This window comes from Podarcis melisellensis, assembly GCF_964234715.1.
Source record: "Podarcis melisellensis genome assembly, chromosome: 1".
Lineage (NCBI taxonomy): Eukaryota > Metazoa > Chordata > Lepidosauria > Squamata > Lacertidae > Podarcis > Podarcis melisellensis.
The window spans coordinates 21,793,152-21,816,784 of record NC_138528.1 but is presented as its reverse complement, the minus strand read 5'-3'; the positions used below and the strand labels follow the sequence as shown (position 1 = coordinate 21,816,784).

Here is a 23,633-nt window from a genome sequence, read left to right as displayed (position 1 = left end):
GATCATCAGCATTAGAGAAGGAAGAGGATCTAGGGAAGGGAAGAGGACGGGCTGATTAATCTGCCTCCCGGCTCAGCTCTCGCCCGATGCCAGAGTCCCCCTCCGCCAGCTGCTACCTCTAAAGCCCGGCCGTCAGCAATAAAGGCAGGAGAGAGCTCCTCTAGCCATCCTTCGGCGCTGCAGCCCGTTTCGCCAGCGTCATGACCCGCACAGTATTGCTTGCTGTTCTCCTCCTCGCAGCGCAAGGTAAGCCTCCGAGGCAGCGGCGGGAGGGCTGGCTCCGTCTGCTGCCCGCAGTTCCTTTGCCGTATGGAACTTGCCCGGGGACCGTTGTCCGCAGCGGCTGTTCATTTCAGCACCAAGGACAGAGGCGCGGTGAGGCGCGGTCTTTGGCTTGCTGGCCCCGTCCGGCTACCCTGGACACAAGATGGAGGAGCTGCTCCAGGAGGACGGGGAGTTGCCTTGTTTTTGGAAGAGGGGAGACTTGGCTTGGGGGTACCACGCAGTTCTCTGAGTCAAGAGACTTCAGTGAACTCCTGCGAGAGCCTCGCGAATCTGACTTGATCCACAAGGTCATTTTACGCTAGCAAACTTTTTGAAGCCCAGTCGACCCATTTTGAGTCTGTTTGGTTTCTTCCCCTTCTAAAAATAAAAATTTCGTCCTGCAATTTCTTTGTGTTTTTAACAAAAAAAAACCCCGTTCCTTCCTCCTCCTTTCACTCCTGAGCTTCCTACCCATACGCTTCCTCTTATCTGTTTGTACCCATGAACAACCTAAACAAACCACCAACCAGCTTACTCAGACTCAGGATGGTGAAAAGAAAGATTCTGCAACCTACAGTACTTCTGAATGATTTGTTGCAGATCTACCCCCCCCCCAGCACGCAATCATTGCTGCAGTCCACTTAGCCTTCACTTTGGATGTCTATTTGAGCAATTGTCCTCAGGAATCAACCACTTCTCTCTGTTTTTAAACCCCAAAGTGAAGCAATCTTGCGATGCTGGATTTCATGCACTGTTTTTGTGACTTATTATCCTAGCAGAATATATTTGTGCCAATCGCTCTCTCTTCCCCATCTGGCTTGCATTGGCTGAGTTTTGCATGCCATGGGCCAGCTGGCTGGAACTATTCCAGAGAACATGTAATATCTTGCCTTTCTCTCCCTTTCTCTCTTGCAGTACTTTCACTTCCAGTAACAAACCCAGCGACTAAAGATGACACAAAGGTGAGTTGCAAAAACAGAATGGTAAAAATAAATAAATCAAGAATATTGTTTAAGCAGAACTATGGGGCAGTGTCCTGTCTTGTCTGTTTAAAAGATTCCGCAATATATAGTAGCTTGAAATGAATAAGATGAAGCAATCAATTGTCTCTTGTGGAGGCCACTTAACATGTTACATTTTTAGGTATATATCCAAGATTCATGTGTGCTTTTTTTGTACCTAAAAAATATGGAGCAAATATTGGCTGCAAATCCCCTCTGGGGGTAAACCCAGGCATGTTGCTGGGAAATGTAGGAAACAGTCCTTCTAAAAAGTCATTTCCTTGCCCTAGTTTCTGCTCTTTCCCACTTTTTGCATGTGATTAAAAGCAAGACAACAAAGACGTGCGTAATTTCATCACTGTTTAATAGCAGCTGTAGGTGCCCCTCTTGAGTATCTGAAAGGTTAGTGAATTAGCTTTCCAATTATATCCTGCATAAGCCCATTGTGGACTATACTTAACTCCCTGCTGTTAAAGGGCTTAAGTGTTACTGGGTAACATACTTGAAAGTTGTCATTAAGACTGATGGGCTGTCTAAAGTGAGGCAAAACCAAACCAAAACGAACATTACACAAGTGTATTATTATGCCAAGAGCTTAAGAGATCAATATCAAGGCTCAGATAATCAGTGAGTAAGCGTATATGCTGTACGAAGTGGGTTGCAATTGAAATATTGTAAATCCACATTTGAAGAAATGGTTGGATGAAGGTTTTGCTACAGGACTGCCAATGGGTAGCATGGAAATTATTAAGATCCCTGTGAATTCTACCCAGTACTTGTGTGGCAATATGATTATGGGAAAACAGACAGACTGGGAATTCATTAATTCCATCAATCCATTCTATCACCTATCCATGTAGACACATTGAGCTGTAAAAGTGGTAAGATACAAATTTGATTGGGAGAAATATGTTACAGGAAATGAAAAAAGTACCATACTGAGGCCACTTAACCTTGTATAATATGTACCTTCCTTTATGGCCTACTGTGGTCTGGTTTATGTATCTACAGGACTGGTTGGGACTGGGGAGGCGTCATTTGGACCTTGGGGATAGACTTGATGCCCTTTTCATGCCTTTATTTTCAAAGTCAAATGCATGCATGGGGTGTGTGTGTGCACAGGCAGAGTGCTGAGGGAGTGGAAGCACATCCACAACAGTGCAGGTGGGGAAAGGAATTGGCAGTTCACATCTGGTGGCCTCCCACAGTGTGGATGCATGGTGCATTTCCGTATATAAATCTGTGCTGGGACAGAGTATTTGTCTATTTTGCACAGTGGTATTTTACAAACCATTGATTAGTGCTCTGCCTCAGCCCCTGACACATTGTAGTTTGTCATGGGTAAAGGGGCAAGTGGTTAAGCCTAAGACTGACTTTGTACATCTTGGGACTAACACAGCAGGCATTGCTGTATCTGCTGCCTACTATCCCTGTATTTATATTTATTTATATACTTCTACGGTCCTTCATCACATGGCCAAAAGGTGGTGCACAAGTTATTTTTAAAAATGCAGCAACTCATATTTCTAAAATCAATTAAAAGATTCAAAGCAAATTAAGCACAGCATAAACTAATAAATAAGAGGGGGGGGGGAGAGCAACAGGTAAAATACAAACTGACCTCAACAAATCACACCTCTTTGCCTCCAAAAGCTTGGCAGAAGAGGTACCGTATTTTTCGCTCTATAAGACACCACCAGACCATAAGACGCACCTAGTTTTTGGAGGAGGAAAAAAAAAATCTGAATCCCAGAAACCAGAACAGCGAGAGGGATCACTGCACAGTGAAAGCAGCAATCCCTCCTGCTGTTCTGGCTTCTGGGATAGTTGCACAGCCTGCATTCACTCCATAAGACGCACACACATTTCCCCTTACTTTTTAGGAGGAAAAAAGTGAGTCTTATAGAGCAAAAAATACGGTACAGCTTCACCTTCCTTCTAAAAGAGCACAGCTCTAAGGCAAGACACGCCACAGTGGCAAAATCCAAAGTTTTGGAGCTGTCATTGAAAAAGTCTTCCTACAAACCCCTGCACTGCTGAGCCCTCACAGGCAGTGTTAGAAACTGAGATATCAAAGCTAGGAGCTACGTTATGGGTGCCACAATGGAGTGCCTAGGCATGCTTTTTTAATAGCAAGAATACAAACCTGAAAATGGATGAACTGCAGCTAAAATCTTATGTTCATTTTTCACATAGTCTAGTCCTTCTCCTGCCTACCCCTCTAATATTCTTAAGAGGGTCTCTTCTCCAGTCTTCAGAGAGTAGCTGGAAGTGGGGAGGCAAAAAAAGGTCCTCCTTTTCTTCCACTCTGCAGTTTTAACCTGAAATCTTGGGCGCAGTACTGCACCCACAGCTCAGAAACTGCTCACGCTAATGAAATTCCCTGTTGCAAAATGCGACTAGAACAATGGGAGTTTTGAACGCTGCTCACAGGGACACCCTAGGAGGGTTGCACTAGCTGATCCTAAAGACTAGAGAGGTTGGTATGAGGAAAGGGATTCTCTCAGGTTTTTGGGTTCCTGGCTGTTCAGGGCTTTGTGTGTTTGTGTGCACTTGTATATCACCTGGAAATCTGCAGTCAAAATTCCCTACTACAATGTTTCTTTATGCAACCTTTTTTTAAAAAAAAAATGCTGCCCACTTTAAATTTACCTAAATTGGCTTCCCTTGTAGGTGCGAATGGAGTTGAGCTTACATGCCTTACCTCCATCTTTTACTGAAATCTGCTGCAATAGACCTTTCCATTTTTGCATGGATGGGGAAAAAAAAGCTTTTTGCCAGCTTTGCTAATTATCCATAATCTCTCCAAAAAAACACAATTACCTTTCAGCCCATGTGCTTTAAGAAATGCTGCACTGTCCCCGCTCTCTGCCAGCTGGGAGATTTTGTTTGGAACTCTCTTTATGCCCAGCAGCAGTTTTGGAGGCTTCCAAATATCTTGGGGTAGGGGGTCGATGTAATTTCACTTTTGTCTGGGGCCCCCATGCTGGCTCAAATCACTGCAATTTTGCAACATTTTCATTAGAAGAGAGCACATCAGCACTTTTTGAGGCACCGTACAGGCTGCGGCTGTTTGAGAAAACTCTAATAAGACCACAAATTCCTTCTCCCTACCACCATCCACAAGTGCTTTTATATCTGCAATTATATGAATCTCTGTTGAAAAGCCTTCCTTAAATGTTTGGTGGTACCATTTGCACCGCAGCACCCCTGAGCAGTAGTCAGTGGCTTGGAATTAAAATGCTAGAACTGTAGAACTGGGTGCAAAGACTGGAATGGCGAAGAGAATAATCTAAAGGCCAAGAAGATGGTTCTGTTGCTGAATATAAGGAAGTTTGGGCCTTGAGCTGTGTTTGTATGAGAAACTTCCAAGCTTGCAGTCCAGTCAGAATTATGCCCAGTGCTGTCTGTGTTGATATGACCAGGCTTCAGCATATGCATGCTGGATTGAGGACCATATGCAAAGAAATCTCAGCCCCATGAAGGAAGAGCATCATATAAATATAGGGTATAATCCAGATTAAGTTAGCTGAATTTAGTTCCCATTGATTTGGACTCAGGTTAAGCCATGACAAACTTGTCCCATTGATTTCAGGGGATACTAAGCACTGTACATCTTGCTTTGCATTGATTCAGCCTATAATAAGTCAATGCTCATTTCAAGATTACCAATGCCCATGTGTCAAACGGGAATAACAGCAATCCACAATTTAAAGATGCTGGGGAACTGCAGCCATTAAGGCTACAATTCCACACATTGTTACATAGAAGTAAGCCCCATTTACGGATTTACTTTTGAGTCTCCTCCTCCTCCTCTTCTTCTTCTTCTTTGTCTTCCTTATTAAATTTATATACTGCCCTTCACCCAAAGATCTCAAATCCAAAGATAAAAATCTCAAATCCAAAGATAAAAATACAGGATAAAAGCTCAATTTAAAAAGTTAAAACAAAAGCAAAGCAAAGTAATAACCCCCCTCCATCCATAAGCTGTAAGCCTTGCAAAGCTCTCTGCACAATGAGCATGCTATAAAATAAGATAAAAGAATTACTAACAGCACTGTTTCCCATTAAGCCTTTGCAGAACAGTTTGCTTCCCTCTGCAAGCCACCAAGTCAGAACCCAATTCCGCCCCACCCCCGCACCCACCCCAACCACAGCACCTCCTGCTGACTTCGGCCATCCAGCATTGCTGACAATGTGAGAAGGTCAATGCTGTGAGCTATGAAGTTAGCCTACTTCCATTACAAAAACTGCCAGCATCACACACATTGATCCCCCCCCCAGGTACCCATCATATAATTCACCAATCTGCAGTGCCAGGCATAACACAGAGGAACATGAAGCAGCTGCTTTGGGCAGCACATCTCAGAAGGAAGGGTCATTAGTCTTACTCTAGCCTTATTCTGTATGTATCCTTCAAATAAAACAGGAAAGGGTGCAACTTAGCTCTTCCTTTTAGCTGTGCCAGTGGCTTAAACTGGTCCTGCCAATGTCCATCATCTCCCCTCAAAAAATCTCTACTTTACTGTTGTTGACTATACAGTAGTACCTCGGGTTAAGTACTTAATTCGTTCCAGAGGTCTGTTCTTAACCTGAAACTGTTCTTAACCTGAAGCACCACTTTAGCTAATGGGGCCTCCTGCTGCCGCCGGAGCACAATTTTCTGTTCTCATCCTGAAGCACAGTTCTTAACCCGAGGTACTATTTCTGGGTTAGCGGAGTCTGAACCTGAAGCATATGTAACCTGAAGCGTATGTAACTCGAGGTACCACTGTACTTCAAAAGGACCCCACCCAACATCTTTATATGTTATTCTAAACCTCCTATGAGTCTGCTTCTTTCTCCTGTATACCTGGCTTGGGTAAAATTAGGGGAAATCACTCTAATGAAATACTTGCTATAGAGAAATATCATGCTTGACAGCCTTCCAATTGCCTCCACTTGTCCCCTGCCCACAAAACGACATGGTATTCTCATTGTCTTCTTGCCTGCTTATATTCCTGAGACTAATCCAGGAATATAACCCAGCTCCAAATTGTACGGCAGCGACTCTCCAAGAGTCTCAGGTGAGGAACTGCCTGAGATGTTGTTGTTGTTGTTGTTTGCATTTACAGCCCACCTTTTCCCAAGGAGCTCAAGGGTCTTTCTCCTCCTCATTTAATCCCCACAACAACCCTGTGAGGTAGGTTAGACTAAGAGGCAGTGACCGGCCCAAGGTCACCCAATAGGCTTAGTGGCTTAATGGGGATTTGAACCCAGGACCTAGTCTAGCTATGCCACCACTGGTGTACCCAGACCTGCATAGAGAGATGCTGAGGACTGAACCTGGGAACCTAGGAAGCAGATGCTCTACCACTGAGCTATGCCCCTTCATCTAACCCCAACCGCGTGAGTATGAGCTGTGGCCCAGGTGACCCAAATCCTAGGTCTCTTGCACTGGCCCCAGATGCCCTGGATCTTCCCTCTCTTTTTAAAAAAGAAAAAGTGCTGCTGTTGCAGCTTGCAGAGTGTGGCTCAGCTTGCTGCCAATGAAATGCTGGTGGGATCCCAGCGATCCATCATCTTGTTTTGCTCAGAAGCCCAACCTTGCATCTGTACACTTCCATTAGCACGTACAAATTTGTATCGGAGCCTATGACCTGGTTCTTAAGTGCCTAACACCCTCCAGCTGGCTGCACCAGACCCTTAGGTGCTTTCAGAAAGGCATACCGCAACATCCCACAAAGCAGACAGCTCATGATCAGAGAGGCATCGTTTTATGGCTTTTATCTATTTCAGGGTTGAGCTCTAGCATCCACAACATGTTTCTAGGCCGAGCCCCATAGGGCCATAAAAAGGATCCTGCAGGGTCAAACCATAGGACTATCTAGGCCAGCATCCTCTCCCACAGGGGCCAACCAGATGCCCCCGGGATGCCCACAGTAAGCATATCCTTCCCACCATACATCCAATGGGTGAACTATGAAGCAGGTCTCCCGTAAAATCCATTATTCCCTGACCCTCAAATCTCCTGCATAGCTGAAAGGCAATTCAGTCAGAGTGAAGAAAACACAGCCTTAAAAAAAAAATATTCAGCCTCACTTCAACTGAAACTACCCATTCCTTTATTCAGTGCCCCTTGTAGAGTCACCAACACACTAACTGCTGCGTTGTTGCCCATTAAGACCTTTGGCCTTCCATATGTTGCCTCCATCATCCTTGACTATTGACCAGGCTGGCTGCTGGCTGATAATAGTTGGAAGTCCAACAGCACTTGGGAGAATAGAGGTTCCCCTATCTCAGTCCTATAGGGTTTAAGTACAGGCAACATTTCTTGTGTTTAAAGGTCCCCTGAGGAGTCCATTCTCCAGATGCTATTTCCTCCCAGCCCACAGTTAGGCTGGGCTTTCTCAGTGGTGGCCCCTCGACTGTGAAATAAAATCCCCAATTAGGCTTAGCAGGCTCAAGGATGGTTTTCCTTTATGCAAAGGCTGAAACCTTTCTGTTTTCCCATTCTTTTAACAGTTAACGCTGCTCATTTTTCTTCTTTTGCTTGCTTATGCTTGCTATGACTAAGTGCTGAGGGGTGTATGCCATTTTAATATTTTTAATTAGTTCTATTATTGTTTTGTTCCTCATGTAAAACCTCAGGCGCTTGCAGAAAGGCCAGTGATAAATGTGAATAACTAAAGCACGGCTATGAGAACACATCTTTCAAACACCCACTTCTTCAAACATGTGCATAATGCTCACATACCTGCCCATATAGGAACACAAATGCATTATCTTTTGTGTGTCTGTGAACATTTTATAGCACCAACATTAAGGGGGAAATTGCAGGGTAGTGAACAGCATAAAACCAACAATAAAATGTCAAGCATAAAATATGTCACAAATCAGTAGATCAGTACACACACACACACACATCCATGGTTTTATGTGCAGTTGTGCCATGTGTCATCCTAATGTGTCGTTAGCAAATAAAGGCATGTCACATTCCCAGCCAGAGCAGTCAAGGACCTCTGGTCTTCTCAGAGTGACAAAAGATATTGCAGATGTAGCTCATCATACCTGTCCCTTTCCTGTTCTTGTTGGACACCTCACCCCCAAGCTGCTGCAAATGATCCAGATATTCCCCGCATCTAGCAGGAGTGGGACTAATGTGTCAGAAATCCTCTCTCCACAGTGCATTGGATCCAGACGAAGTCACACTTGAATCCCACTGAAATCAATGTGATTTGAGTAAGTCATTATTCACATAAGCCCAATTGATTTCAGTGGGACTAATTTGGTCTAGATCCAATTATGGGAGTCCCTCTGCACAGCTGTCTTGCCTTTAGCAACTGATTGAGCAGCGGTAGGGCAACCTCTGGTTCTCCAGATGTTGCTGGACTCCCATCAGCCTTAGCCAGCATGACCAATGGTCAGAGATGATGGGACTTGTAGTCTAACAACATCTGAAGGACCACAGATTCCCTCATCACTGTGGGAGGGGGAGCCTTGAGAGCTGGAATTGACTCAAGGACCAACAGTTGCTAACCCAAAGTGCACAGCAATTTGTCACATAGCAGAATTCCAAAATGGTGCCCCAAATTAGAATATTTGCATGCAGGATTGACATTATTCCCCTCAACTAGAGCAAGTCTTCCAGCAGGCAAGTCGCTCTTGGCCCTGAGACTATGTTTTCTCCAACATTCGTTGTGCTCTTTAACCTGGAAGAAGGGGGTTCATTGTTTGCCTGTGGGATGTGATGCCTATGAAAGCTAATGCATCAATAAATTAGTTAGTCTTTAAAAACTCTGAAGAATGTAAAATCAAAGCATTGGTCTTTAGGAATAACTAGTAGAATAATATGATATGCGGTGCCATGTGGAATGTGCAAAACAAGAATGAAGAACATATTTGTTATGTGTCCCCCTTTGTTGATACTGGGAAAGCTCAGTGGGTAGAGCATGAAGCTCTTAATCTTAGGGTTGTGGATTCAGGACCATGTTGGGCAAAAGATTCTTGTGTTTAAGGGGGCTGGACTAGATGATCCTAGTGGTCCCTTCCAAATATACAATTTCTACAGTTTCTATGATCATGCTCTGGGTTACCTTTATCAGGGAGATAAGATCAGCACATGGGTTGGAGCACGGCCTGTTGTGCAGTAAGACTACAGAATTAGTACCCAACAGATCAGTGAAACTTCCCATTTGGCTTCAGGAAGAAGTATAAAGCACACACCTTTTCTTTTTCTTTGCTAATGGCTTTGGAGAACAATGGTGTTGTCATTAATCTATCTGCTGCTGCTTGAAATTGCTTAAGTGGCACGTTGGTTTTTTTTAATGAACTGTGAATTTATTTTTATTTTTTACAAATCTATTTTAATGGCTGTAAAAGCAACCTTGAGCAAATGATGTAATGAATTGCACATTATTTATCAATGAGTAAAACATCCACACTGCAAGGAGGCTGGTGGCAGTGCTGCAACTGGGAGGAGGAGGCAGTTCTAAGGTTTGGAAGAGGATGAGAACCAAAGTGGTCTCTTTCTCCTTATCCCATGCTCCTGGGCTGATGTGTTTTTCTCCCTGGTTTGGGAGCAGCTCAGGGGTCAGAGATGGCTATGGATCATTTGGATCCACATCTTCCCCTGGCCCTTCCCACCATGAGATGCATCCTCAAGTAACTTCCCAGGGAGCCATAGGATTGCAAAGTGTCACAGCGCTAGCAGGCCCAGAGTGTGGAATTAACTCTTCATTGTCAAAAGCACACTTACAAGTTAGGGAAAGGCAGGTCCATCAGTCCTTCGTCTCTCAGCCAGTCTCTCAGCCACTCGTAGGTATGCACCCGATGAGGCAGTTGCCACAACAGAGAGGCCCCTGATCTGAGCTCCACGCAAGCAAGTGAAGACTGCCTGCAGGGAACCTTCTGCACCTCTCTCTTCTGGTTCTGGGTGACAGTGGAGCAGGAGAGGTAGAAGCAGAAGGAGGAAGTATGAAAGCCCTGGGCTCTACCCTAGCTTGACCTCTCCCTCCCTCCACCTGTTCTTCGCTTCTCCTGCCTCTGACTTTTAACTCCTGGCTGCTACAGGCTTCCCCAGATCATTGATCCCTTCTTCAAGTTGGTCTCCAACCCCCCTTCTCCCAGGGCCCACTCCTCAGAATCCAGCCACTACCCCTCAGTGTCCTGCCAGTCCCTGACATCAGGTCAGCAGCTGTTCTGCAGAAGGATACACAAAACAATATCAAGAACTAAAACAGCACCAAACACAATAAAGGCAAATGCCAGTAAGATCCAATAAAACAGGGATGGGGAACTTGTGGTCCTCCAGATGTTTTTGGGCTGCAACTCTCATTGTCCCTGACCATTGACTATGCTGCCTGGGGCTCACCAATGTTGAAGTCAAACAACAATTTCTTTTATTTATGGGTTGTTTTAAAAGAGGTGCAGGTTGTTGCGAAAGATGGGTATTTGTGTGTGTGTGTGTGTGTGTGTGTGTGTGTGTGTGTTTTAAGTGAGCACTAGGTTCAAAAGCTGGAAGACCATGAGAGCAAAAGGGTTCCTTCCCATGTGGTTATATTTCCAAATTCCTTTTCATCTGAAATGTCATTATGGGGAAAGCAATTTTCTACTGGGATGTTAAGGGTTAGTCACTTACAAACCGCAAACATTTGATGAAGGGAAGTTATTGGCAACTGGGACTCAATTGCCCACACATTTAAATTTAAAGGGCAGCTGTGATTGTCTAGTTTTATGTTGCAGCAGCTTGTGGGAGGTTTAAATTTGGAACACCCTGCTGTTGATGAGTTTTTAAAAGTGTTCTGCTTCTAGAAAAGAAGGTTGCTTTGCAATAACTTTAAACTAACACCAATATCACAAACACACCCTGCCATTTATATGAGAGTCAGTGTGAATTATTGCTTATCGTATATGATTAGGAATGCAATCCTATGCCAATATACTTGGGAGTAGTGCCATTGAGCTCAATGGGTCCTATTCTCAAGTAAATCTGTATAGGCTGGCAGCCTAAATTGAGAAATGCTCCTCTGCATAGACTTAAAAAACAGGGTGTAAATACTGCAGTGCTATTAATCCCTCTTGTGCATGATTGATAAATTGTGATATGTGGTGCTCAGCAAGGACAGGATAAAGTGTTCAGGGCTTTTAGCCCATCTTCCCGAACGTGGTGCCCGTGGGCAGTTTTGGACTCCCATCAGTGTGACTCTTTTGCATTGAAAGGCAGAGTACAATGTTGACATTTATTGCTTTATTATTATTAAGGCTTGATTATCTTGCTAAGTGATGCTAGCAGCAGCTTAGGCTGCTACTAGGGGGTTGGGTCCAAAGCAGTGGTATGTAAGCATTCTGTCAGCTCAAGGATTTCCCCTTCATTAGGTTATTCCTGCCTTTCTCGCCCTGCATGTGCCCATGGCGAATGAAGAAGGAAATGGAAATTACAATGTTGGCAGGCCCGGATTAAGCAACTGGAGTCCCTGAGGCTATGCAGACTTGGGGGGCCTAATAGCATCTGACCACAAAAAAACAAAACTTCTCTTCTTTACTAAGCAACTGGGTCTAGATCACGGGTCTGCAACCTAAGGCCCATGGGCCACAAGCAGCCCAAGGGGGTCATTTAACCAGCCCACAAGCTGTCCCTGAACCATGCCGCCCGTTTGGCGAGTCCCCGTGCGCTGCGCTAAACTGGCGCAGTGCAGGGACTCGCTTCCACAGCACCGGAAATTGCGCCTGGACAGACACAGATGCCGGAAATCGTGAGCGCATGCGCTCAGGCACACGCACGATCTGGTCCACAGAGGGATCTCTGCTGGAGTGAACCAGCCCAGGCGAGGTAAACCTTGCCGACCCCTGGTCTAGATAGTAAAATCTGCCTGTTTAATTTTTATTTTTTGGCAAGAGGTTAAGGGCCTGCTCATTTATCAGGCCCTGGGCTGCAGCCTGCTCAGCCTGTACATAAGTCTGGGACTAGATCTTGGTGCACAGCCATCCACAACATCATTGTGCAGGCATGGGTGCACCCACCCACACCATTGCTGAGACTAGTCCCATCTGGTTTCAAATGGACACACTGGCGGGTGTGTGTGTGTGTGTGTCTATGTCTGTGTCTATGTCTGTGTGTCATGCAGAGCCAATAGGCACCAAGCTTTGATTTTCCGACTGAAGCTAGTTTGTGGGGGAAATGCTTTTCAGGGACACAAAATGTGCTTTAGGCCCAGATTGTGTGTGGACTGGGTAAAAGAAACAAGATCTCAGAGAAGAGTGGCAACTTAAGTTGACAGAATATGCGCAGCTTGCAGACTTAACATATAGAATAGGAGAAAAAGAAGAACATGCGTTTAGAGAAGATTTGAAAACGTTTATTGAATATATGGGAAGTAACTGTGTACAGCTGAAAACGCTGGCAGCATTAAGATAAATTCAACAGCGTAAATAAGTTACGATGGGAGTAATAATGGAATAGGGAATGGTATCGTTTGTGTAAAATATGCAGGGATTTGTGATATGTAGAATGAAAGAGAAGAAGGGAAGTCAATGATATCTTAAGGATGTCAAAATGAGTATTTTAAATTGTAAAACAGAAAATTTTATCAAAATAATAGAAAAAAAGAAAAGAAACAAGATCCCAGCATGTGTTGACTGTAGAATATAATGTCATGTGTATGCAGCTGGACTACATGTGGAACCATACAAGTTTCCCTGTTCCATATACCTGCAGCCCTCTAGATGTTGTTGAACTACAGTTCCCATCATCCCTGACCATTGGCCATGCTGCATGGGGCTGATGGGAGTTGGAGTCCAACAAAATCCAGAGGGACATCACAAGGTCCCTATGCATAGTTGGAGTGTTATATTAGTGCTGAGGAGACCTGGGTTCATATCCCCACTCAGCCATGAACCTCTCTGTGAGGATGAAATGGGGGGGGGGGAGGGAAGGAGTGTTAGGATATTTCCGTTCCACCTTAAAAGGGAGCAGGCTTTGTGAGTCACAGAGTCTGCGTATTTCCTGTTCACAGGGTGTTTATGTTTTCTGTTGCTTTCGTTTCACTCTCTGTGCCTGAGCATACCAAAGCAGGCAGTCATGTTTTTCTTTGTTCTGTCCAACGCTGAATAAACTTCTAAATGATACTCTCCTGCGTGCAACTTTCGCTGTGCGAATTCTGCTGATAGAGCATGCATCAGTTCTGGAATGTGGCAAGCTATTTTCTGGAGCTCGTGTCGCTAATTGCTGATACTGTATCAACGGGAGATCGATGGACGTCCGGAGACAACGTGGGGGCCATGATGGGCCATATCTCCCTGGCAGTATCCCAACAAGGAGAACCACGTCCAGAGCGTTCTGAGTTCCTTGGCAGAAGGATGGGATGTAAACCAATATATTTTTGTTTCCCCAGGTGATGAACTGCATCGTCGAGGTCATTTCTGACATAGTGTCAAAGCCAAATCCACTCCCAATCAGCCAGGAATGCCTAGAAACTCTTCAAGGAGGTACAGAGTCATTTTTCTCCCTTACTAATGAAAAGTCTAATGTGTTAATATTATAAAATTAAATTGTGTGTTCTTTTTTAATGGGCTGCCATAATGGATTATTTTTTAAACAAAAACCAAAAAGATAACCTCAACCAGCCCATGTGCTAATGGAGCTATGGTGAGTATGCCAGCTCACCTTGGCTTTGGCAGGCTTCCCTGACAAGCTGCTGCTGCTTCTTCTTCTTCTTCTTCTTCTTCTTCTTCTTCTTCTTCTTCTTCTTCTTCTTCTTCTTCTTCTTCTTCTTCTTTGCAGATGAAAGAATCCTTTCCATTCTTCGCCATCAAAACTTACTAAAGGAGCTTCAGGAGATTGCAGTCCAAGGTACAGTTTAGCTGGAATCATGGGGAGTGCCCAGTCTTTCACTTAAGAGGCATGCACAGCTTCTTGTATTTTACCCAAATGGAAATAATTAAGAAAAAGCGAGAGAGAGTAAATTGTGCAGAATAAGGGAGTTGCATTATCTATTCATATCACATCATTTCCTGTTATTTGACACAGGGCTTAGCTTGCCCTGGAGTTAGGGCTATTGGTCAGTTATGTGTGAGGAGTACACACAGTTCTGTCTACAGGCAGCCTTTGCAAAAATGGCTATTCTCCCAATGGCATAAAAAAAAACTTTCTCAGCTAGCCGTTCTGCAGAAGGCACATTTCAGCCCAGGGCTTCCTGATTTGTAGCCCTTAGCATGTTGCAAAGGCTACCCTAGAGATTCAGTGAAAGCCTGTTGCATTTGTGTTGTGCTCATGTCCACCTTACAAGCGTTGTATGAGAAACGGGTTAGCAAAAATGGAACCCCACAGCGCCATCTGGTGTCACAGTGTTAGAATGCATAAACAACACATAGAAAGCCCTTTTTCTTTGCCAATGTAGCTGAGACCTGGGATGCTGGACTAGATAGACCATGAGTCAGCAGGCTCTTCTTATGTTATAAAATATGCAAAGCGGGTGGTGCTGTGGTCTAAACCACTGAGCCTCTTGGACTTGCCTATCAGAAGGTCGGCGGTTTGAATCCCTGCAATGGAGTGAGCTCCCATTGCTCTGTCCCAACTTCTGCCAATCTAGCAGTTCGAAAGCACGCCAGTGCAAGTAGATAATTAGTTACCGCTGTGGGAGGAAGGTAAATGGCGTTTCCGTGTGCTCTGGCTTACGACACAGTGTTCCATTGCACCAGAAGCAGTTTTGTCATCCTGGTCACATGACCCAGAAAGCTGTCTGTGGACAAATGCCGGCTCCCTCGGCCTGAAAGCGAGATTAGCACTGCAACCCCATAGTTGCCTTTGTCTAGACTTTACTGTCTAGGGGTCCTTTACCTTTTTACCTTTACACACACACACACAAGCACACACACACACACTAGCTGCCATGGGTGGGAGCATCGCAGCCCCAATGGAAGTCTGTTCCCCATCCCACTGCTATTTGAAGCTGCTATTGCTATTTGCCTCCTGGTGCAAATAGCAGCTTCAGAGCCGTGCTGTGTGTGTGACTGCAAGGAGGGGAATGGTTAAATCTCCCTCCCAATCCACCTCGCCCACCATGGCTGCTATTTTGAAAGGGGGAAAAAGATGCCCACTGGCTAACCAAAAGATTTCTATGTCAGGGGGTTGGACTAGATGACCCTCGGAATCCCTTCCAATGCTACAGTTCTATGATTAACGTAACATGCATTTTCTTCTTAGTGGGGGGGATGCTTTTAGACAACAGGTTTTTCCTGTGTTGCGAGAATGAATGCACTTGAAATAGTTTGAATTTTTTAAAGAGGAGAGATGCCAAGTGTTGATTTCCTTCTCTCTCTCTCTCCTGTCCCCATCTCCCCTTCATCAAAACTTCTGTGTGTGCAAAAAAACAGGAGCAAGCGAAAGGACAGAGCAGCAGAAGAAAAGCAGCGGCTTTGAAGATGAGCTTTCTGAGGTCCTTGAAAGCCAAAGCAACAGAAACATGGAAAGAGGTCAGGGACGCGGGTGGCGCTGTGGTCTAAACCACTGAGCCTCTTGGGCTTGCTGATCAGAAGGTCGATGGTTCAAATCTGTGCGATGGAGTGAGCTCCTGTTGCTCTGTCCCAGCTCCTGCCAACCTAGCAGTTCAAAAGCATGGCAGTGCAAGTAGATAAATAGGTACCGCTGTGGCAGGAAGGTAAACAGCGTTTCCATGACTCTGGTTTCCATCACGGTGTCCTGCTGCGTCAGAAGCGGTTTAGTCATGCTGGCCACATGACCCGGAAAGCTGTCTGTGGACAAACGCCAGCTCCCTCAGCCTGAAAGTGAGATGAGCATTGAAACCCCATAGTCGGCTTTGACTGGACTTAACTGTCCAGGGGTCCTTTACCTTTTACTTTACCAGCTTAACCCACACATAAGTCAGTGCAAACCACATAAATAGATATTAATGATGAATTAACATGTACCATTAAGGTAAGACAGGGAATATGCAGGAGAAATGATTTTGAGGAGATATGGAGGGTGTTTGTAGAATTTGTACTGTTAAAAGGGAAAGGGGTCAGACCATTGCAAGAGGTATTGAAATTTTGGGAGGTTGGATAGTTACAATGGAATGGTCTCGGTGGTGAGGTGCACATATTTATTCCTATTTATTTATATTATTACTTTGTCAAAATAATAATAATAATTAATAAAAAATAAATCTGGGCCCTGTACTCATGATGTGGCAATCAGTTAATTCTACCTTTGCAGTTGGCTATTTTCTACACACACCCACTCACACTCTCCTCTCTATCCTCCATCCATGCAAGCGAGAGTCATTATCAGAGTCCGATGACAGATTCCAGCCAGGCAAAAATACTCAGGGTGTGATGCAGTGAGGGGTGTGGCCTGCAGAGAACTCAAAGGGCCAGTTAGAGAGACTTGGATGTCCACATTTGGCCCCTGCGTTTGAGGTTCCCCACCCCTACACACCTGCTGCCCAGCAATGTTTCTTGGAAGAATTTAGCAGACTCTTTCAGAGTCCCTAACAAAAACCATTCGAGCCTGGGAAACTGAATATCGTCAAGCTTTGTTTTGTTCAAAGGAAATTGCATAACAAGGTAGATCAGGAGACTTCCCGGGAGTTGGTGAGGTTTATGAAGTCTGAATAGAATGCTAGAGTTAAAGAATATTGTATAATTGTTCTTGTTAATGCAAAAAGGCAAAATGAATGAGTTGTGTCGGAGGAAATATGATTTAAAATTATGATCAATGATTTATATGGATAGATAAAGGAAGAATAACTCTACTTGAACAACTTGGAAAATGTTATAGTTAAACAAAAGTCTAAGCAGGAACTGCATGCACAACCAATGGAAATTGAAAAAGGATGGAAAAGCAATAGAAATTAGGAAAAAGTATTTTGTTGTGAGCAGCAAAGGAGAGAAAATAAACATATGGAAAGGGGTGGGAAGTCAACTTTTAAATTTGAATTCATTTGTTATTAATTTGTTGGGTTTTTTTTTTGAAAATCAATTAAAATTAATTGGCAAAACCAACAACACTGTTCCACATTTTGGGGAAAGACCCTTTGCCCCAGTAAAGTAAGTGCAACTGCTTGACTCACATGAAACATTCAAGGGTTTGGTTATGAACTGGGGCCGATTTCTACTGTGCATTTTGTAGCACAGCCCAATTCCCCCTTAACTCTACCATTTCGCCTCTCAGATCTGTCAGAGGGGAGCCCTGACGAGGAGCCCACAGCCTCCTTTGCCGAGCTGGAGGCAGAGAGAAGTCAGAAGAACAGCGAAAGCGATGTTTCAAAAGAAGAGGAGAGGAACAGTGTAGAAGAAAGGGAGGCGAGGGCTAGAGATGTTGACTCTGAAGAGCAAAAGGAGAATGCGGCGGGATTTGACGGCAACGAGGTTGGTGAGAATGAAGGACTGCCCTGGGACAACACAGTAGACAATCACATCCACGATGAGGCCCAAGACGATGAGGCCCCTCAGCAGAGACGCCAAGAGGGTGAAGAAGATGAAGAGAGAAAGGAAGACGATGAGGTGGAGGGGGAGGAAAAGGGGCACATTTCCAAAAACAGCCAGGAGGAAAGCGAAGAGGAAGGAGAGGACAGTGTCAGAGACCAGGCTGAGGAGGAAGAGGAGGAGGAAGAGGAGGAAGAGAAGGATGGGGAAGAAGAGGATGAGGAAGAAGAAAGAGAGGCCTCTGAAGAGGAACGTCCTACCAGCTCAGAGGACAAGGATGATCAAAGGGAAGATGGTATGTTTATCAGCTTAAACCCATGTCCCCTCATTTGACTTACTGTCTGATGTTGCAGTCATCACCACTTTGAGCTTCAATACTTGGATGATCTATTTTACTGATGGGCTGTATCCAAGTTAACTTGTTTCATTAGGGCAAGGATTTCTACTCGTGCCATGGGACCTCCCCCATCTCCCTTTCCCCAACCCCCCAGAGTAGATTGGGGGAGAGTGTGGAGAGAGGAAGGGGGGAAAGTTCCATTGCATGAGCTGAAATCCTTGCACTGACGGAATGAGTTGGTTGGATAATGCCCTATATGTTTGGATGCTTCTAGCAGTGGCAGGGAAGACTGTTCCCCTGTTCTTCAATCCTAAGTGCACTTAACTGGAAGGAAACACCATTAAATCTTTCAAGTAAATCACCCAAACACTCAAGCAATGGAGGGGATTTGAATGGAAGAGCTGGGCTGTTTGTGCTCTCTGCTCTAGGTCTATATCCGCTCTTGACCCATTCCTTTCAGGCGTGTGAAATGGGGCAGAGCTCCTTCCTTTTCCTACCCTAAGGTGTGTTGGTTGCTAGACATGGAGATGAAGGAGATGAAGGACAACAGCCAACCTTCAGAAAGGTGTTTAGGGAGGCTCCATGATCAGTATAGTCACCATGGCCAGTAGGCGTCTATTGCTTTATAATCCTACGTATGACCTGCCTTTTATTTAGCCAAAGCAAACCATTAAACTATGTTCATTTTGTTCAATTTCCTTTTAGATAACCAAGATGCTAAAGAGTTTGATCGGGATGGACAGCCTTCAGAAGAACAAGAGAAATTCCGTAGTACAAAGGGAGGAAGGCATCACACGTCTCGAGATGAAACAATGCGGGATGAGGACACCTCCCGCGCCAGGGATACTGAAAGTGAGGAAGTGGAAGAGGACCCCTCCAAAGGTTTAGAAGATGCCAAGAGATGGAACAAAATGGACGAGCTGGCTAAACAACTGAGCACTACGAAGAGGGCGGAGGAAAGCGAAAGCAACGAAGACCCAGACAGGTCCATGAAACTGGCTCTCAGATCCCGCAAGCAGGACTTCCGTACCTCTGAAGAGGACAAGAGGAGAGCGCAGAAGCATCATTCCAAAGAGGAGAGCAGCGAAGGAGCCTTCCCACTTGCTGCTCTGCCTGAGGAAAAGAAGGATGAAGAAGGAAGCGCTAACAGGAGAACAGAGGTAAGACTCCCCTATCTGCAATGACCAGTCTGAGAATGGGGCTGCAAAGACACCATGCGACTGAAGTACGTGGCTTGCCCCTAAGAATCCTGGGAAGTGTCGTTGAAGGGTGCTGGGAATTATAGCTCTGTGGGGGGGGGAGTAAACTACAGTTCCCATAATTTTTGTGTATATGCCGCCTGGGTGTGTTGAGTTCTAGAAGAGGATGGAGTCCTTTCTGGCAGAGGAAATTGCTTCTTGCAATAGCTATTTTGCTTCTTGCAATAGCTATTTTGTCTCATACTCCAGGGGCAGGGCTACTTGGGCCTGGGCTTCCTTTGGAGAAGACACTTTCTGGGAGATTCACGGCAGCTCTTACTTTATTTACAAATATTCATAAGCATTTCTATCTAGGGCTTTTAGTGCCCATGAGCTACCCTGGAAGGCGGACCTCGCCATTTAAAATCGTTGTGTCATAAAGTACAGTTAAAGATATATTTATCTTTAAAGATATATGAAACATAAAAAATCGCAACAGAAGCAATACTTCACCTTTGCAGTAGCAGGCAAAAAAGCCTGCCAGAGCAAGAACACAAGGGCCTGCTGGATTAGGCCAAAGGCTTATTTAGTTCTCAAAGTGGCCAACCTATGGGAAACCAACCAAAGTGGCCAACCTATGGGAAAATGGCAACTGCCATGGGAAACCAACAAAAAGGACCTGAAGCACATGTGATGCCCAGCAACTGGTACTGAGAGGCACATTGCCCCTGACTCTGGAGGTGCCTTCCTCAAACTCCCTATTTCCCAAACCGTCTCCCTTTGGTCAGAGCTGCATCCCTAGTAGAAGTGGTGAGCCTGTTCTCCTGTACCTTCAGCAGTACAGAATTGAGGTTTCTGAAAGTGCAACACTGATCAATTGATTTTAAGCATCTTTACCCTGCTTTTCAGCCAGAGTAGCTTACAAATGCCAACAATAAGACAGTCCCTGCACTCAGGTTTACAACCCAAAAGGCATGACTCCAAAGGAAACGTGGGTGGCGCTGTGGGTTAAACCACAGAGCCTAGGACTTGCCGATCAGAAGGTTGGCGGTTCGAATCCCTGCGACGGGGTGAGCTCCCGTTGCTCGGTCCCTGCTCCTGCCAAGCTAGCAGTTCGAAAGCATGTCAAACTGAAAGTAGATAAACAGCGGGAAGGTAAACAGTGTTTCCGTGCACTGCTCTGGTTCGCCAGAAGTGGCTTAGTCATGCTGGCCACATGAACCAGAAGCTGTACGGCGGCTCCCTCGGCCAATAAAGCGAGATGAGCGCCGCAACCCTAGAGTCATCTGCAACTGGACCTAATGGTCAGGGGTCCCTCTACCTTCGCCTTTACCAAAGGAAAGGGAGGATGGGAACACTTGTTAGAGAATTCTTGCAATGACTGGCTTTCAATGACCAAATCTTTGAAAAGAGATTGAGGAGAGAAGGACTCAAAAGCCCCTTTCCGCCTCTACTGTAGCCTGATTGAGTGGCAGGAAGGAGCCTCAACTGGTGTATCTCATCCTTACATGGCAAACTGTATCCCTAAAATCTCTTCTGCAAAGAAGGTACCTGAGCTCCCTTTGTATTGCTTTGCATCTGATAACTGGGATCCCTAATAGCCAGCAGAAACAGGTCAACTTACTTGGCCACCAAACTGAGAGGCTATTCCCTTTCTTCCATCTACAGCAGATGTGGGGAATCTTTGGCCTCTCCCCAGATGTTGCCAAATGGCAACACCCATCACTCCATGCTTGTTGTGGCTGATGTGAGTTGTTGTTCATCAACATCTGGAAGGTTCAAAGTTCCCCGTGACTGATCCGCAGCTCCACACTGCCTTGTTGTTCAAGATTTCAGTTTGTTCCTTTCAAGTGCATGCACACACACACACACACACACAAATCACTGTGTTTCCAGGGAATTGCCAAGACACTGATGAGACACCAGGGAGGCCACCAGAAAACCATGACGATGGTTGCTCAGGTGCCAGTAGAAGAGCAAAAGCCCTCATCGCCAGCTCAGCAAAAAGTAAGGGGGGGGGGGGAGAACAGCACACCTGCCCATGTTCGCTAGGAGGAGAAAGAAATGTGATACCAGCGAGATTGTTCAAACACATAAGAGAAGCGTGTGTACACACACACACACAAATACATTAACACCAGTTACCTGGCTTGCAACTCACTTTTGCAACCCTTGATTGTTTTCAGCGCTCTCTCCTGTTTTACAATCATCTGAGACCACATGGCACACATCTCTTTGTCAAGGTAAACTTCTCAGCCACCTTAGGGGTGCAAGTGGTGTCGTGAGATGCTGCGAGCGACCTTGGTGTCAAAATACTCATTGTGCTTAATGCACGGCATGCGGCAGCGGCTGTTTTCTCTCTAGGCGTTTGGATTTTCACCAGGACCGCAGGACATTTGGAAGAGAGACTTAGTAGAGATGGAGAAATTTGGCGCAGTTCACCTTACACAGCTAACTTTTTGAAATTCACACTTCCTCGAATGTTCTTGCAAAAGAACAGAAAATGGCCATTTTGTTCCACAAACAAAGTGTCTCCTGTGATGCTACAAAGTCTTCCTTTCGGTTACATTAACTGGCTGCTCTCCAGGAGATTCTAAGCACTTTGATTAAATGGGCAGGGTTGAGTTCCTCAGCAGCTAACATATATTTCTAGCCAACTCACTGATATTATCCAGAGACGTATGACAGCCTTTAGGGTTGTTTTTTAAATAATACCATTGCTGTTGTTCAGGGATGGGGAATGTGCGATCCTCCAGTGCTGCTGGATAACAATTCCTATCATCCTTGACTATTGGCCATGCTGATTGGGAATATTGGGAGGCGGAGTCCAATAACACCTGGAAGGTTGCAAGTTCCCCATTCTTGTTATATCAAGTGCAGGCACAGTAGCTCATAGGATCAGGCAGGATAAAGATCTGACATGGGCGAGAATGACATGCACTATTGGTTCTGCTGATGGCTGACTCCAGATTTAATTTAATGCAGAATATATCAAACAACAGGCCTTTCAGTTCATCCCCCTCATTTATTTATTTTTTTAATTTTAAGTATTTAAATTAATGTATTAATTTGTTATAATAAATTATATTAAATCAAATATTTTTAATAATTAAGTTAAAATGTTTAATTAAATTAAAATTAAAATAGTTACAAAGTGGCTTATAAAAAGGATACAGACTTAGTAAAAACAAGCAAACTACTTGTGCAATAAGTGCATGTAAAACCCAATAATCCAGCAAAAAAAGGGGCAGTCCATTGCAAAATACATTCTTATATATTTTTTTCAAAGTCTTTAGAGCCACTCTAAAAGCAGATACTTCTGTCTGCAGAGTTTCACAGCTGTGGAGCAATTTCTTCCAGCCCTGAAATAACCCTTCATGTGGTGTCTTTCCCCTCTTTTCTTTTATAGGACCAAGAACTGGAGAGTTTGGCAGCAATAGAAGCGGAGCTGGAGAAAGTGGCCCACAAGCTGCATGCCCTGCGAAGGGGTTGACACTTTTATAACACACGCCGTAAGCAAGAAGCCAGAAATTTTAACTCACCCTTTAAACACTGCAATTTAATGTCTCTGTGTGTGGTTTTTGTTTTTTAAAAAGATGAAAGTAATAATAATGGAGAAAGTGCATTTTACATAGGAAGCCAATTATCACTAGAAAAAAACAACAACATCGATTTCTCTCTCTATGGTAGTCATGCTTTCCATTCACATGTGCTTGTTGTTTGATTTCATGCTTGCTTTACTGTAACTTTTGGATTACAGGATCACAAGCAGTATGGCTTACTCATGTATTTTCTGTTGATTAAAAGGGATTGTTTTGTCATTTCCCACCTTACTTTTTTCCTTTTCCTTTTTGTCCATTTCTTTTTTTAAAAAAGAAAAAGCCATGACAGCTTTCTAGAATGTTTAACTTGTACCATTAGGTTTTACTGGATAAAAGAACTTGCAATAACTTGTTAATCTTTTGATTCAAAGATGAGAATTCTGACTGTAATATATTCTATATAAAAATTAAGGACGAAAATAAACACACAACATTGGGCTCCTTCGTTCGTCTCTCACAGCTGCATTCTAAGAACCCCCAGAGCAGCGCTTCTCAAGTATGTAGATCCCTGGGGCGGGGGCAACCTGAGTGAAATATATTGTACTTGTATTTCTTTTACAATATAAGTAAAAGAAATACAATATGAAAATACAAAAGTATGCTGTGTTCAGAAGGCAAGATCCTGTGCATGATCTGCACATCATCGTGGGGGCACAGTTGTTTAGCATTATCTCATGAAGAGTGGGGCACACAAGACACGGGGACAGTACATGGTGTGGTTAAGGGTGCTGTTCATTTCCATCAAATTTGATGTCGAATGTACTTCGTGCTATTGCCATTCATCCTCAGTTCAAGGCAGGTTTATTTTAGCGCCCAAATGCACACACACACCAAGTGCAGTTGGAGA

General features: G+C 44.5%; 1 protein-coding gene across 2 annotated transcripts; it reads left to right on the top strand.

Moving 5' to 3' along the window:
* CHGA (chromogranin A) lies at nucleotides 1-23,017 on the top strand. 2 transcript variants are annotated; one of them, XM_081912526.1, is made up of 9 exons: nucleotides 1-246; nucleotides 1,180-1,226; nucleotides 13,637-13,730; nucleotides 14,026-14,094; nucleotides 15,618-15,716; nucleotides 17,416-17,964; nucleotides 18,712-19,166; nucleotides 21,081-21,191; nucleotides 22,594-23,017. In XM_081912526.1, exons 1-9 carry the CDS (start codon nucleotides 201-203, stop codon nucleotides 22,675-22,677), a joined length of 1,554 nt encoding a protein of 517 aa, XP_081768652.1. In that variant the 5' UTR covers nucleotides 1-200; the 3' UTR covers nucleotides 22,678-23,017. The 2 variants fall into 2 exon arrangements, with proteins under 2 accessions (XP_081768652.1, XP_081768653.1); XM_081912527.1 differs by lacking the exon at nucleotides 21,081-21,191 and having other exon boundaries at nucleotides 4-246.
* The last annotated feature ends 616 nt before the right edge of the window (nucleotides 23,018-23,633 follow it).